This window comes from Cynocephalus volans, chromosome 4, assembly GCF_027409185.1.
Source record: "Cynocephalus volans isolate mCynVol1 chromosome 4, mCynVol1.pri, whole genome shotgun sequence".
Lineage (NCBI taxonomy): Eukaryota > Metazoa > Chordata > Mammalia > Dermoptera > Cynocephalidae > Cynocephalus > Cynocephalus volans.
The window spans coordinates 18,689,904-18,703,183 of NC_084463.1; the positions used below are offsets into that span (position 1 = coordinate 18,689,904).

Here is a 13,280-nt window from a genome sequence, read left to right on the forward strand (position 1 = left end):
ATCTATGTAATCATACATTCTCAGAGCTACAAGGGGCCCTTTACAGTTGAGAAAACTGAGGGCCAAATGGAGTTCTAGAGAGAAAAGACCTAAAACCCAGATCTGATTCCCAATCCAGAGCCAATTCTACATCATGATAATACTTCTCCTTTAACTTGCCTTATTCATACAATCTGAGTAAGCTCTTGGGTCCTTGTGTTTTACAACAACATCAATCTGTCCTTCTCCTATAACCACTATAAGCTTTGAATTTTTTTCTAGTAGTGAAGGGTTTATAGAAACCTATTCACCCTCCTTCTCCTACTTGCTTTTATGACCAGAGCCAAGGCACATATTAGGCAGCTGGCTGAGGTTTAAAATGAGGTTAGAAATCTATCATGTTTGCTATGAAGTCAAGGCCATGGGTCTCTAATAGAACCAAACCCATCCAATAGCATCCAATAGCCATAACCTCATACATCTCTTTAAATTGCTACATAGGTGGAACCCACCATGAATTTGAAACTGATGGGAAGAAATGTAATACCACCAGCAAACTCATAGTCCACACATATGGCAAAAACTCAACAGTGGCCTGCATCATCCGACACAAAGGACTGCACGGGAGAAAACTGGTGGCACCATTCCAATTCGAAGATTTGGGTAAGAAGAATTAATGATCGTCTTTAATCATTTTTAATTTACCTTAATATTGCACTATCAAACAAAACTAAATGGAGTGGGCAAAGTCCTTCAGAGTGAGATTACGGTCAACAAAGCTCTCCTGAATAGCAAATTCCTGTAATGACTACAATTTCTCCAGTGGAGTGATAGGGTTGCAACTGTTTCAACGTTCAGAAGAACCTCAGTTATGCAGAAAGCCTAGCAGAGCACCATATGCACAGTGCCGTGCTTGCTTTCTGGTAACGACAGCTAGCATAACTTGACTTTAGATAGTATTATTTCAGCCATGTTTTTGGAGAGATCGTATGCATCATTCTGCAACTTTGTACTCAACCCAAAAGGAGATAATACTAACTAAATCTAAACTTATTAATGTAATTTTATTTTGATACAAAATATGCACATTACATGTTACATTAAGACTGTATTGCTCTTTAGATTTATTTTGTTATGACTATTTTGAAGATGTTAGTTTAACTATGTTAATATTCTGACTAGAACACCATTTGAAACAGCAAATATTAAGTGTGAAGAGGAGTTGCCTTTATTTTCAGACTCTCTACTCTGATTCCTCACCCAAAAGTCCAGGAAATAACTTTAAAACTATACACAACTCTTTGAGCCAAGGGGTACCCTATAAGGAGTCCCATGAATCCCAAGTCTGTAATCAGCAGGACTCTGAGCTTCATTATTTTGCAAGATACTTATCAGTGTAAAAAGAAATTCCTGATGTACAAGGAATCACTCACATTAATGAAAAAGGAACTGCTGGATGACGATCATTCATTGAAAGGGCTCCTTTTCCAAATGACACAATTGACGATGAAAAGCATTTGTGAAGGGCAAGGTTGTTGACCAGAACCTCACTGTGGGAAAGCTGCCCTGTGGGGGCTGTTGTTGAGGTTGACAGTCCCCTCTTGCTACCACATGTTTTCCATAGGTCACTTTCTCATCAAACCAAAAGCAGTTACTGAGGATGCCTCATTAGAAGACTCAGGACCCACAGACGCACATGCTCCTACCCCTTCATGACTCATTCCCCACACCACACCTCCATCCCATCAGTGGACTTAAGAGCATGGAGGACGCGGGGGATGAGACTAGCTATCTAAACGTTTCCTAAAGACATCAGATTCTTAAAGAAGAGAACAAACAATATTGGAAAAAATATATTTTTTATTTTCTGCAATTGGTTCAAGCCATCTGCAAAAATTACTACGGAGGAGGAAATTGTAGTTTCTCCTCCTTTATGGTTGTACATAACTCAAAGTCATAGCTATAAAGGTTTCCAATAATAGGTTAAGACTTGACTGTTAGTTGTGGTTTAACTATTGATTATAGTTAAACCCACTGCCAGATTTCCAACAAGTACTCAAAGAGGAAGGCCAGTATCTGCTGTTGGCAGCTTCCATTTGTTTATTACTTTTTCCCTTGGTGAGTTACTACATTGACATACAGATATTACAATCATTTTGTTCATCTGATTAGTTTTTTAAATGTACTAGCTGAGGATGCCTTAAAACACATTTACAAGTAAGCATTCCGACGCCTTTCATCTCTATACTCTGGGCACAGTAGGACCCAAGGAAAATGAGAATGAACCCAGCACCACATGCTGAATAAGAGAAGTGCCTGCCTTTGAAAAACACACAGAGCGATGCTGTGAGGAGGAGACTAGAACAATGGGAATAGATTAGATTATCTTTGAAATTACATATTTTGTCTTTTTAGTATTCCAAGTGAAGAACCTTGGTTTCCTATTATTTTACCCGAGGAAGGGATGAAAAAAATAATTAAGCAACAGTTTTCAAACTTTTTGATTTCAGGACTTCTCTAGACTTTTAAAAATAGTTGAGGACCCCAAAGAACTTTTACTTATGTGAGTTATATCTGTCAATATTTACCTATTAGAAATTAAAACTGAGGAATTTTTAAAATATGAATTTATTAATTTATTTTAAAAGTAATAAATACACTACATGTTTACAAAAATGGCTTATTTTATGAAAAAATAATTATATTTAGTAATACAAAGAAGATTAGTGAGAAAAATGGCATTATTTTACATTTTGAAAATCTCTTTAATGTCTGGATTAATAGAAAACAAGTTCTTGTAATTTTAGCAGCCAATGTCTTCTGATATGTTGTTTTGCTTGAAATAAATGTTTTAAAAAATTCAGCTTCACACAAATACAGAGTTGGGAGGGAAGAGTATTTTGATAGCCTTTCCAGATAATTGTGGATTTTATTCTTTGATGCTGCACCAGAACTTGACAAGAGGTAGAGGTAGTTTCTTAAGGTTACTACGTCAGCCCTGGATCCACATCAATGCTCTTCTCATACTCTGTTCCATTCAAATCTACCCAACTATGGGGCACTTTGAATGGATGTTCTACCCAGGAATGAATTCTGTAACATCATGACTAGGTTAATTGGAAAATACTGATTCACTGGGTTATACAGATCTTTCAAATGTTGACACAATATCACATTCATTAATATCGTCACTGATCTCATCAGAGGTCTTTAACTATTTGGAAACTGACACGCTCACAGTGGTGGATACAAGTTGTCCAAAATTCTTACTTGAAATGTGGCTAGTGCAACTGAGGAGCTAAATTGCTAATATTATTGAATTTTAATGAATTTAAATGGTCCATGTATCTAGTGGATACCATATTTGATAGCTGTATTAGTCCATTTCTGTGTTGCTATAACAGAATACCTGAGACTGGCTAATTTATAAAGAACAGAGTTTATTTGGCTCACGATTCTGGGACAGCTGCATTTGGAATGGGCCTCCGGCTGCTTCTACTTATAGCAGAAAGCAGTGGGCAGCCAGTGGGTACAAACACATCACATGGTGAAAGGAAGCAAGAGAGAGAGAGAGGAGGTGCCAGGGTCTTTTAAACAACCAGCTCTTGCGGGAACTAACTGAGCGAGAACTCACCCATTATTCCCCCCACCTAGGGAGAGCATTAATCCATTCATGAGGGATCCGCCCCTATGACTCAAACAGCTTCGAGCACTGCCACATTGGGGATCAGATTTCCACGAGTTCTAGGAGGACAATACATCTAAACTCTATCAATAGTAGAGGTCTATATAACGTTCTGACCAACTAGGGAGAGAAATCATACTGTGTTTGTATCCATCTACTCAAAACAACATTTGGTTTACATGCAACTATTTAGCAGCTTGTTATTTGAGAGGACAAACTCTAGTTTTAAATATATATATATAACTTGTTTTGTTCATAAACATATAATTATCTTAATTATATGTAGTATACTCTGAGTTAAAAGATTTTAATCATTATGGATAAGTTTTATTCTATAAAGTCCCCAATATTTCCCTTATTATGCTCTTATAATTTGCTTCTAGTACTTCTGTTATATATATATATATAGTATATATATATATACTATATATATATATATATACTATATATATATAGTATATATATATATACTTTACCAATTTCTACCCCCACCCTTCCATTACTTCTACTTGACTAGGTTTCAAGCTTTTCCCTCATTTCATTGCCAGTAGCTCCCCTCTTTCTTCAATTTTCTGTGCCATCTTTGTGGTCACAGAGCTCATTTTAGCTTTAGTCTATATTACTATTTCTCTAATGTTTCCTTAATAGTTTTTTTTTTTTCCTCAGAGCTTTTATACACAACTCAGGCATTTTTATACAGAATTTTTATACACAATTCATTTATACACAACTTTTATACACAATTCAGGCATTTATTTCAAAAATTTTAAATGTGTGACTAATAAATTCACAAAATCACAGAACACTATTTGATTAAACAAACACTGAAAACCACTCACAAATTTCATGAAAATATTACCCACCTGCCACATGTCAGTATCAAAATTGACAGGCACAGTTGTTACATCATGCTCCCTGAATGCAGGCCTTTTTGGCAAAATCTATACTAAATGGAACCTCTGAGAACATTTCTAAGCAATTTAAAAAATAATATACAATAACATTTAGTAAGCATTGTGCTTAATAAATAGCCAGGCTTTATACTGAACATGTTATATAAATGAACTTTTTATTTTTGTTTTTGGAGGCTGGCCAGTGCAGGGATAGAACCCTGGACCTTGGTGTTCTAAGCACCATGCTCTACCCAACTGAGCTAACCGGCCAGCTGAATGAACATATTAATTCTCACAAAAAACTCCAAAAGATAAATGCTGTTAGAATTTTCATTTTACAGATAAGAAAAAAACTGGATGTTAGAGAGATTAGGCATCTTGTCCAACTCGGGTATAAGCAAATAGCAGCATTGGAATTCAATCCAGTCTAAGCCTGACTCCAAAGCCTCCTAACTCTTAAGTAGATAGATAGATATGTGGATGGGTAGACAGACAAGCAGACAGATTGAGGGATTGATAAATAGGTGGATAGATACAGAAAGAGACAGCAAACACCCTTTGCCTACCAATGCCAAATGCACCACCACACAGAGGTCCAGCAAGCCGTAGTTTTAAGCCAGTCAGGTTAGCAGATGGGTAATCAGCAGGATACAGATTCAAAAACCAGAGCAAGAGCTGCAGAACACACAGTTCTGAGGTTCTGCACAACCTCTACAAGCAGGTAGCAGCTCAATACATTTTACAATCTACTTTATTGAGCACAATGTGGGTGAAATTGCTCTCTGTAGTTGCAGAATTTTGTTTTTCCCCTTTCCTAGTTACTGATCAAGAGACGGCTTCAGATGCTCTGGAGAAAAGCTCTCTGTCCTCTGAAGACCCTCAGCAGCCCACTAGTACTGGTAAGTGTCAAAATCATTTAAAAAAAATTTTTTTTTAAATCATGCCTCTTTGTCACTTTTCTAATTCTAAGTTTTAAGGATATTTTTTAAAATTTTTAATAAGATCATACAGACCCCCTCCCCCACAACTGGCTCCAGCTTTGCAGTGTCCTGAAGTAGAGGCATATCAGGAGTGCTTACTTAGTGGGATGGGCTTCAGGGTAACATAACACCTTATAAGTTGAGTGCTGTTTTGCTTGAGATATACTATATGTACACAAACACACACACACACACACACACACACACACACACACACACGTGTGTGTGATCGTAACATTTAAATTTCCTCTGCCATAAAGGACAAGGTTGAATTCATTTATGGGGGGAGACTTATTTCTTTGTTTTCCTATCTAAAACAGACCAAACACAAAACACAGACTTGATATCAACAGAGAGCAAAGAAACGGGAGCTAGAGATTGTTGTCATTGAATAACAAAACCACCTTCAAAGGCACATAAATTACTTTGTTTTCAAGAACTCATGTCATTTTTGATGAGAGAATTGAACTACAAATGCAGAAGAATTTAAAAAGCCTGGATTATAATTCTAGTTTTTTAGACAATGAACCCACTAGATGGTAACTCAGGTCAATGATCACATATTTAATTTAACTTTGTATTTTATCTAGCATAGTATCTGAAAATGCAGTATGAATGAGTGAATGAATGAATGAATGAATTTATTATAGTGTTTTGAGCAAGACAGTTCGCCTCATCCAAAAAGGCATAAATTCCTACATGTTCTCTTTCTGTTTCATGCAGTGTCTCTATAAAAATTTCATTTGGTGGAATGAGTGCTTTCAGATCATAACCATGTTCATAGTTCTAAGTATCAGATCACATTTTTTAAAATGTGTATCCTGAATAATATTTAAAAGTAAATGTTTGGGGTTTTAAAACACTGGTAAATACAATATATACCATACAGTTTTTTGAAGGGCAATGGAAATTGAAAATATTATAAAGTGGAACAGCCACATCACTTGCTTTAATAATCCAATATTTTTAAACGTGTTTAGAATTTAGCTGTCTTTAAATTGGCTTGTACCACTACGAAACAACTCAATTTTCTGCTCTGCTTTTTCATATATAAGATATAAGAAATACAGTTCCTAAAATTTCTTTCAGCTTTCAATTTTTACCATTTTATTACTGTTAATAATACCCATTTTCAGTAGAATGGAGGGCTTCATTCCCCTCGGGGTCCACATAGTGGCGCTGCCTGATGGAACAAAAAGCAAGAGACTGCAGAGTGGGGAGAAAAGAAAATTGGAAAGATAAGCAACAAAATCTGAAAGTGATCTCTTGCTGTTATAATTTACCTTACCTAGCAGAAACATCACAGTATGTCTCACTTCTAAGGGGGAGGCAAGCAGAGGTTTGAATGGCAATTGAGGCTAAATTTCAACATAAAAATCATTGTTCTGTGCATTTCAGGCTGTGGGTTTTCTATCCACAAAGCTTGGGATGCCATCTCTCACTCAGTGTTCAATTGTTTTCTGGAAGCATCCTAAAGTCCTTCTCCTGTAAGGCCTGATTCAGTGAAAAAGTATAAAATAATGCTTTAAATTTTGGGTTCTGGATTTAGAAAAAACTGAGTTTCGGTATTGACTCTGCCACTTATTTACTTCAGGACTTTAGGTAATTTACTTAACTGCTCTAAACCTCTCCTTTCTCAGAGCTGTGGTAAGAAATAATATATACCAAATGCTCAGTTCAAGGGCTGCCACAGAGTAAGTGTTCATAAATGTTTATCTTAAAAAATAAAATAAAATAAGGCAAGGTGAGCCTGGCCATTTGCAACCATTTTTGCAAGAAATCAGTAGTTTAAAAATGATCTTATTGTTGTTTTTGATGAGGATCACTTAATTTGGTTTCCAAAGCTGCTTTGGAAAGACTGTATAGTTATATATATGAGTAGATACTTATATGTATTCACATATATATGATGTATGCATACATCATGTCTTTCTTTCTTTCCTTAGTTGCAGTAACGAAAGATTCTAGTACATCAGAGATTGACAAGGAAGAGAAAGAACAAACCACTCAAGACCCTAAAGTCCCTGACTTGACCAGTGGTAAGTGTCACCTACCACATTTAGAACGGACACTGGACATTTGAACCTCTTAATCAATAACTCCAATGGCCTTTTTCAGTCCTCCTTTTTATTGATCTTTCTGCCCTTCATGACATCATTGGTTGATCACTCCCTTGTCCCCTCTTGATTTAGTGCCTTCTGGCTTCCTCACACACTTTGCCTGGTCCTGTCATTTTTCGCCAGCCTTTGCTTTTCTGTTTCTACTAACTCCACCTACCCTTCTAACTTCCGAAATGTGGATGCACTTCTGATTTTACTTCTCCATCTTTTGCTCCTTCCTTAATTCATAAAGAGTTTACCCATTCCCAAGACTGTTCCTGTTGCTACTAGGCAGAAGATTTCTATACCTGTATTTCCAGAAAATTCTCCTGAGCAATAGTCCTGGTTTTGTACCAGGATTTTCTACCATCTCCTCAAACTCAACATCACTAAAAACCAAACCCTTTTTTCCACAAAATCAGCTGTTCAAAGCATTGCACATGCCCCAAATTCTGGTGTTACCCTCCAATCCTCTGCATGTGTGTATACAAGTATATATGTATATGGCTATATGTATGTATATGCATACGCGCACACACACACATCAAATCGGTCCATTTCCAAAGTCTTTTAAGTCTTCTCTTCAGGTATTTTATCCATTATCACTGCCACCCCCTGACCTAGGCCCTCAACATCTCCTGCATGAAGTACTGTAATTTCAGTTTCTCCTCTTCTGGTCCATTTTTAGCAGCTACTGTCCAAACATCCCTTTGCAGTCTGCACAACTATGTTCTGAAAACCTTCATGGCTTCTGCAGCCTACCACCCAGAGCAGGAGCCCCAAATCCCCCACCAGCAGGACCTACCTCTGCAGTCCTGTCTCCATAAAGGCCCGACAAGATACACATTTTTCTCTGAAAACATCATCCCATTTCAATTGCCCTGCCTGCCCTTGTTTACCCTGATTGCCCCTGAAGGAAAGAGCGACCTTATCAGTCCTCTCCTTAGTCCTCCTTCAAGGCGAATATCTTCACTGAAAACTTTTCTGACCAACTCAGCCCTGAGGGACCACTCTTGCATCTGAATTCCTGAACACACTGTGATATAAATACATAGGGATCCAGAATTTGACATAGGATATCTTCCTTTTGTTTATTTTTATTAATTTATTTGTTTACATATGGAGAGAACACTCTCCCACCACAGCACAGGGGTTGTATCTTATGTAGCTTCAAGGATGCTGTTCCACACACAGCTGGTACTCCTTAATTGCGTGAGATGAGACTAGGACATTTAGCAAAATTGCAGCCCATAGCATCAGAATTCTAGATTTCAAAAGACTTTTAAGAGTTCATCTAGCTTATCCCCAAATGCCTTCACATAGGGCCACATTTAACGTAGCCAAGATAAATGAATTTTCATTTTATTTGGATAGTTTTTCAAACTCCTTCACAATCTCTCTTGCTACTTAACTACACTTTGTTAAAAATTCATTTCTTATAACTAATTTAAATCCCCTGACTATAAGTCAATTTTCTCAATGCTTTCTCTAGAAATGAAACATAACTAGTCCAACATCCGCATAACTTAAAAAAATTTTCAAATCACCCTACTTTGTTTTTTGTTTTTGTTTTTTGCTTTGTTTTGTTTGTATTCCTGTTTGCTTGTTTTTGGAGGATAGAAGTATGAGTCTCTGCCTTCAGGGGTAAGCTCTCTCTCATCTCTTTACCTGAGCCATATGTGAGCCTATACTACATGGTGAAAGGAATGTATATCTTACGAGTGACCAAAAAACAAAAACAAAACCCAAACCGTGTAAAATCCTTCTGTTTTCCTTACAGAAGCAAATCCCCAGTACGTAGGATTGGCAAGGAAGAACAGTGGCATTCTGCTGCTCACTCTGGTGTCCTTCCTCATTCTCATACTCTTCCTCATAGTCCAGCTCTTCATAATGAAGCTGCGGAAAGCACACATGATATGGAAAAAAGGTGAGTGGGCAGAGAATCTGATGGAGGTTCTAAGATGACAAAAGAATCGGTTAGAATAAAGAAAAATTCTGTCAATGAAAGTCTTTCTGTTAGATGCTGCACAACCTATTTGATATGTCTTGTCACTCAAATAAGCAATTGTTTGTTTTCTAGTAAACACAGTTGTGAATCACCAGGGACTATAGTCAGAGCCCATAGCCAGCAGCAACTAGAGTAGCTCCAGGAATTGCCATTAAGTTGCAGACACTTCTATTCACAAAAGGATACAAAATGGAGAGCTAATTCATCCACTCATTCGATAAGCATTCACTGAACACCTACTGCATGCCAGGCACTGTTCCCTACACTGGGGACACATCTGTCAACAAGACAGACCAGATCTATGCTCTCAAGAAATTCATATTCTAGTAGTGATCAGTCAAAGATTGAATATAAAAGACTGTTTCAGTTCCATTCCTACTTGGCAAGAATGCACTCAGCCTCATTCAACCATAGTGTATTAGCACTTTTTCCTTAAGCATTCTGATTAGAAAGTTATCATGGGAAACAAAAAATGTATTATTTAGCTAGTATAGAAGACACTTGTTAAGATACACAGACTCAACACATATCACAGCTGAAAGGGACCTTAGAAGTTATCCAAAATAGCCATCTATTCAATTAATCCCATAAACATGTGCCAGGATTAAATGCCCTCTTCCATTCTGAGTGATTATCTGCCCTGTTCTGTTCAACACAGCAGCCACAAGATGGCTATTGAGCACTTAATGAGTGGCTATCCCTATTGAGATGTGCTTTAAGGATAAAATACATGCTCAATTTTGAAGATTTAGTATACACACACAGGCAGACAAATATAATATACCTAATGATATCTTGGATGTACTAGTTAAATAAAATATATTACTAAATTAATTGCACCTGTTCCTTTTTACTTTTTGAATGTGTGGCTACTAGAATACTTTAAATTACACGTGTGGCTCGAATTATAGTGCAACTGGACAGTGCTGATCTAGCCACATACTGGTCAAACACCTTCAGTGACAGAACTCCGTATGTCCCAATGAAAAATACTACATCTCTGAATAACTCTGACTCTTAAAAGAAACACTTCTGCTAGTTAAATATACATCTGTTTAGATATTCACATGGACTGATATCTTCATTACAAATAGACACAGAAGGTTCTGACCCTTCAGCTATACCTGTACAACAGGCAATGCCATAGCATAGTTTCAAAATCTTCCATTCATGCTTCACCCCCATTTTCTTTTGGGGCTACCGACATTGTTCCTTTCCAAAGGACAATACTTGATTCTAATCTGTTGTAATTTGACTTCCACAAGTCTTACAGTGCCTAGCACAGTGCCTGCAGAAATCATAGAAAAGACAAAAAACCTATGTGTTGAATTAATGAGAACATGAGGTATGGGACGGGGTGTGATAAGACTACCATTGTACAGTAACGGAGGTATGATCTTATGTCTGTGCCACCAGAAATTAGAAAATTAGTAACTTAATTTTCATTTCTTGCAGAAAATGAAATTTCAGATCACACACTAGAAAGTTACAGATCGAGGTCAAATAATGAAGAAACATCATCCCAAGACAAAAATGGCCAAAGTAAGTCAACGGTGTGACCTGAGATTTGAAAAAGGAGGCTCATTAATTAGTTGCCTTTCAGGAGAAGGGAAGAAAATCAAAGTCTGATTCTTGGCCCTAGAAAGTCAATCTCTAAAATCATCTTGTAGAATTTAAGGAAGCTCATCTTAAAAAACAAATAGTAGCAGTTAAGTTCATGTAGTGGAAGGTGTATCCCCTTGGGAACCCTCCTTGACTCCCCACTGTCACACACAGGACCACCCCTGCACACATGCCCCTCCTATGCTCCAAAATATCCTATATACATCTTTATCAGTTTAGCACTTCCCACACCATATTGTAATTTGTAGTATTTTCATTTAGCTACCACAATAGTCCTTTAGGTGGTGAGTAATTGGATTTACTCCATATCTTCAGATCCTAGCACAGGGCCTGGAACAAAGGGAGTACGGGATAAATTTGCATTGAATGAATGAACACAAGGCTTAACTAATTTAAGCAGAAATGTTTCAGGCATTTTGGATGCCTTGCAATTCCTCATGCTAAATATGTAAAGAAAATGAAAAGAAAAGAATCTAGATGGGAAGAAGATTTTGCGTGTGTGTGTGCACGCACGCATTTTCTTGAAGATCCAGAAAGCATAAGCTAAAACTACAGAAAAGCAAGAATCTTATAACTTTCCACCATTTTATTTCCTCCATGCAAATTAATTTATTCTAGCTGGTGGGAGTTGCATGAAATGCAGTGAGCTTTTCCACTTGATTCTCTTGGTTTTGTTGAGGTTTTTGTAGGAAGCTGGTCTTTTATAACACCTCCACCCTTTTTTGTTTTGACCTACTAGAGCGTGAAATGGAAAAAAACATATGCACTAGCAGGACACTAGTGAACTATGTGAAAACTGGGGGTGGGAGGGGAAAATGAGTGCAAACTACATACAGTCTGTTGTGTTGCAATGCGTGTTTCTGTAATATCAATCATCTCATGCTCACCTGGCAAAGAGGAGGATGGTGTTAATATAATGTATTCAGGTTGCTTCCTATGTCATTTTTCCAAGGCAAGGGAACCAAACAGTGGCAGTAGAATTATGACCTTTAGCAGGAAAAGAAAAGCCATCAGCTCAGCTGCTAAACAAGCCCTTGCAGTTCAACTGTAAGAAAATTTAAAATAGGTACCTGCACTCAGGGCTTCTTCCCTATAATGGTACATCATCAGGGGCTTGCCAAGTTCCTGGGAAGTCACACTTTATTTTGGACTCAGACCTCCACTTTCATCCTCCTTGCCTCAGCACCCTCAAATTTAGCATTTCAACTGTGTTGTTTTGCACATTTTAAACATATTCTCTGGGGCTGTCTCTAGCCTTTTTGTACAGTTGCATAGGCTGTGGGTGGTCTACTCCTAAACCTATTTTTCCTGTAAGTCCTGTTACTTTTAGTATGCAATTTTGCTAAGGCAATATGCTTTCAGAAATACATACGTTATTTTATAGCAGAAATGTCTGTGTATTTTATTTTAGGTTTTTTAGCATATTGTTTATATAATAAGACTTTTTAAAAATTAGGGTACAACAATGCATTTGGACCATTTATATGCATCAGTGAATTTTAGATTAGATTTGTGTAAGACATTACCATATGGACCTAAAAATATGATATCCAGTCCGAGTGTTTCAAATAAATGGGCTCAATGTTGTTCAAAATATTCATCTTCAACATGCTTTTCTTTCAGCTTCCCACCCTAAGGGCTGTATGAACTACATCACAAGGCTTTACTCAGAAGCAAAAATAAAGGGGAAGGAAAATGCACAACATTCAAAATTAAAAGGAAAGCACATTCATATACCGGAGAGCATTGTGTAGTGCTCCCTGCAACAGAAAATGTGATTTCATGGCAGCTACATTGTCACCTCAGTGGAGCAGACTGTGGGAAGGAGCATAACTGCTGTGACATGAAAATCGTCCTTTGAGTGCAATGCAAGACAGTGTCCTCTGATGATAATCTGCCCCAGAGTCAGGGCAGCAACCTGAGGACCAAACCATGACCATACAGCTCATAGTTAAAGAAAAAGAAATAACCTATTAAGCCTGACACTACTTCGAGCCAGGAGGATTCTACGAA

The 13,280-nt window shown here is 37.3% G+C and overlaps 1 protein-coding gene and 1 non-coding gene across 2 annotated transcripts; one reads left to right on the forward strand and one right to left on the reverse strand.

Annotated features, from left to right (window-relative positions):
• Positions 1–4,753: 4,753 nt before the first annotated feature.
• On the reverse strand, positions 4,754–4,827 carry TRNAL-UAG (transfer RNA leucine (anticodon UAG)). Its single transcript has one exon. It is a non-coding gene; the product is annotated as a tRNA-Leu (tRNA).
• A 493-nt stretch (positions 4,828–5,320) lies between these two features.
• Positions 5,321–13,021, forward strand: CRTAM (cytotoxic and regulatory T cell molecule). Its single transcript, XM_063096026.1, has 5 exons — positions 5,321–5,456; positions 7,484–7,576; positions 9,417–9,563; positions 11,100–11,186; positions 12,891–13,021. Exons 1-5 carry the CDS (start codon positions 5,321–5,323, stop codon positions 13,019–13,021), a joined length of 594 nt encoding a protein of 197 aa, XP_062952096.1.
• The last annotated feature ends 259 nt before the right edge of the window (positions 13,022–13,280 follow it).

Coding starts and splice junctions, on each gene's coding strand:
- CRTAM (XM_063096026.1), top strand. CDS start 5,321: ATGTGGGTGAAATTGCTCTCTGTAGTTGCAGAATTTTGTTTTTCCCCT. Junction 5,457..7,483: donor TCAGCAGCCCACTAGTACTG/GTAAGTGTCAAA, acceptor TTCTTTCCTTAG/TTGCAGTAACGAAAGATTCT. Junction 7,577..9,416: donor AGTCCCTGACTTGACCAGTG/GTAAGTGTCACC, acceptor TTTTCCTTACAG/AAGCAAATCCCCAGTACGTA.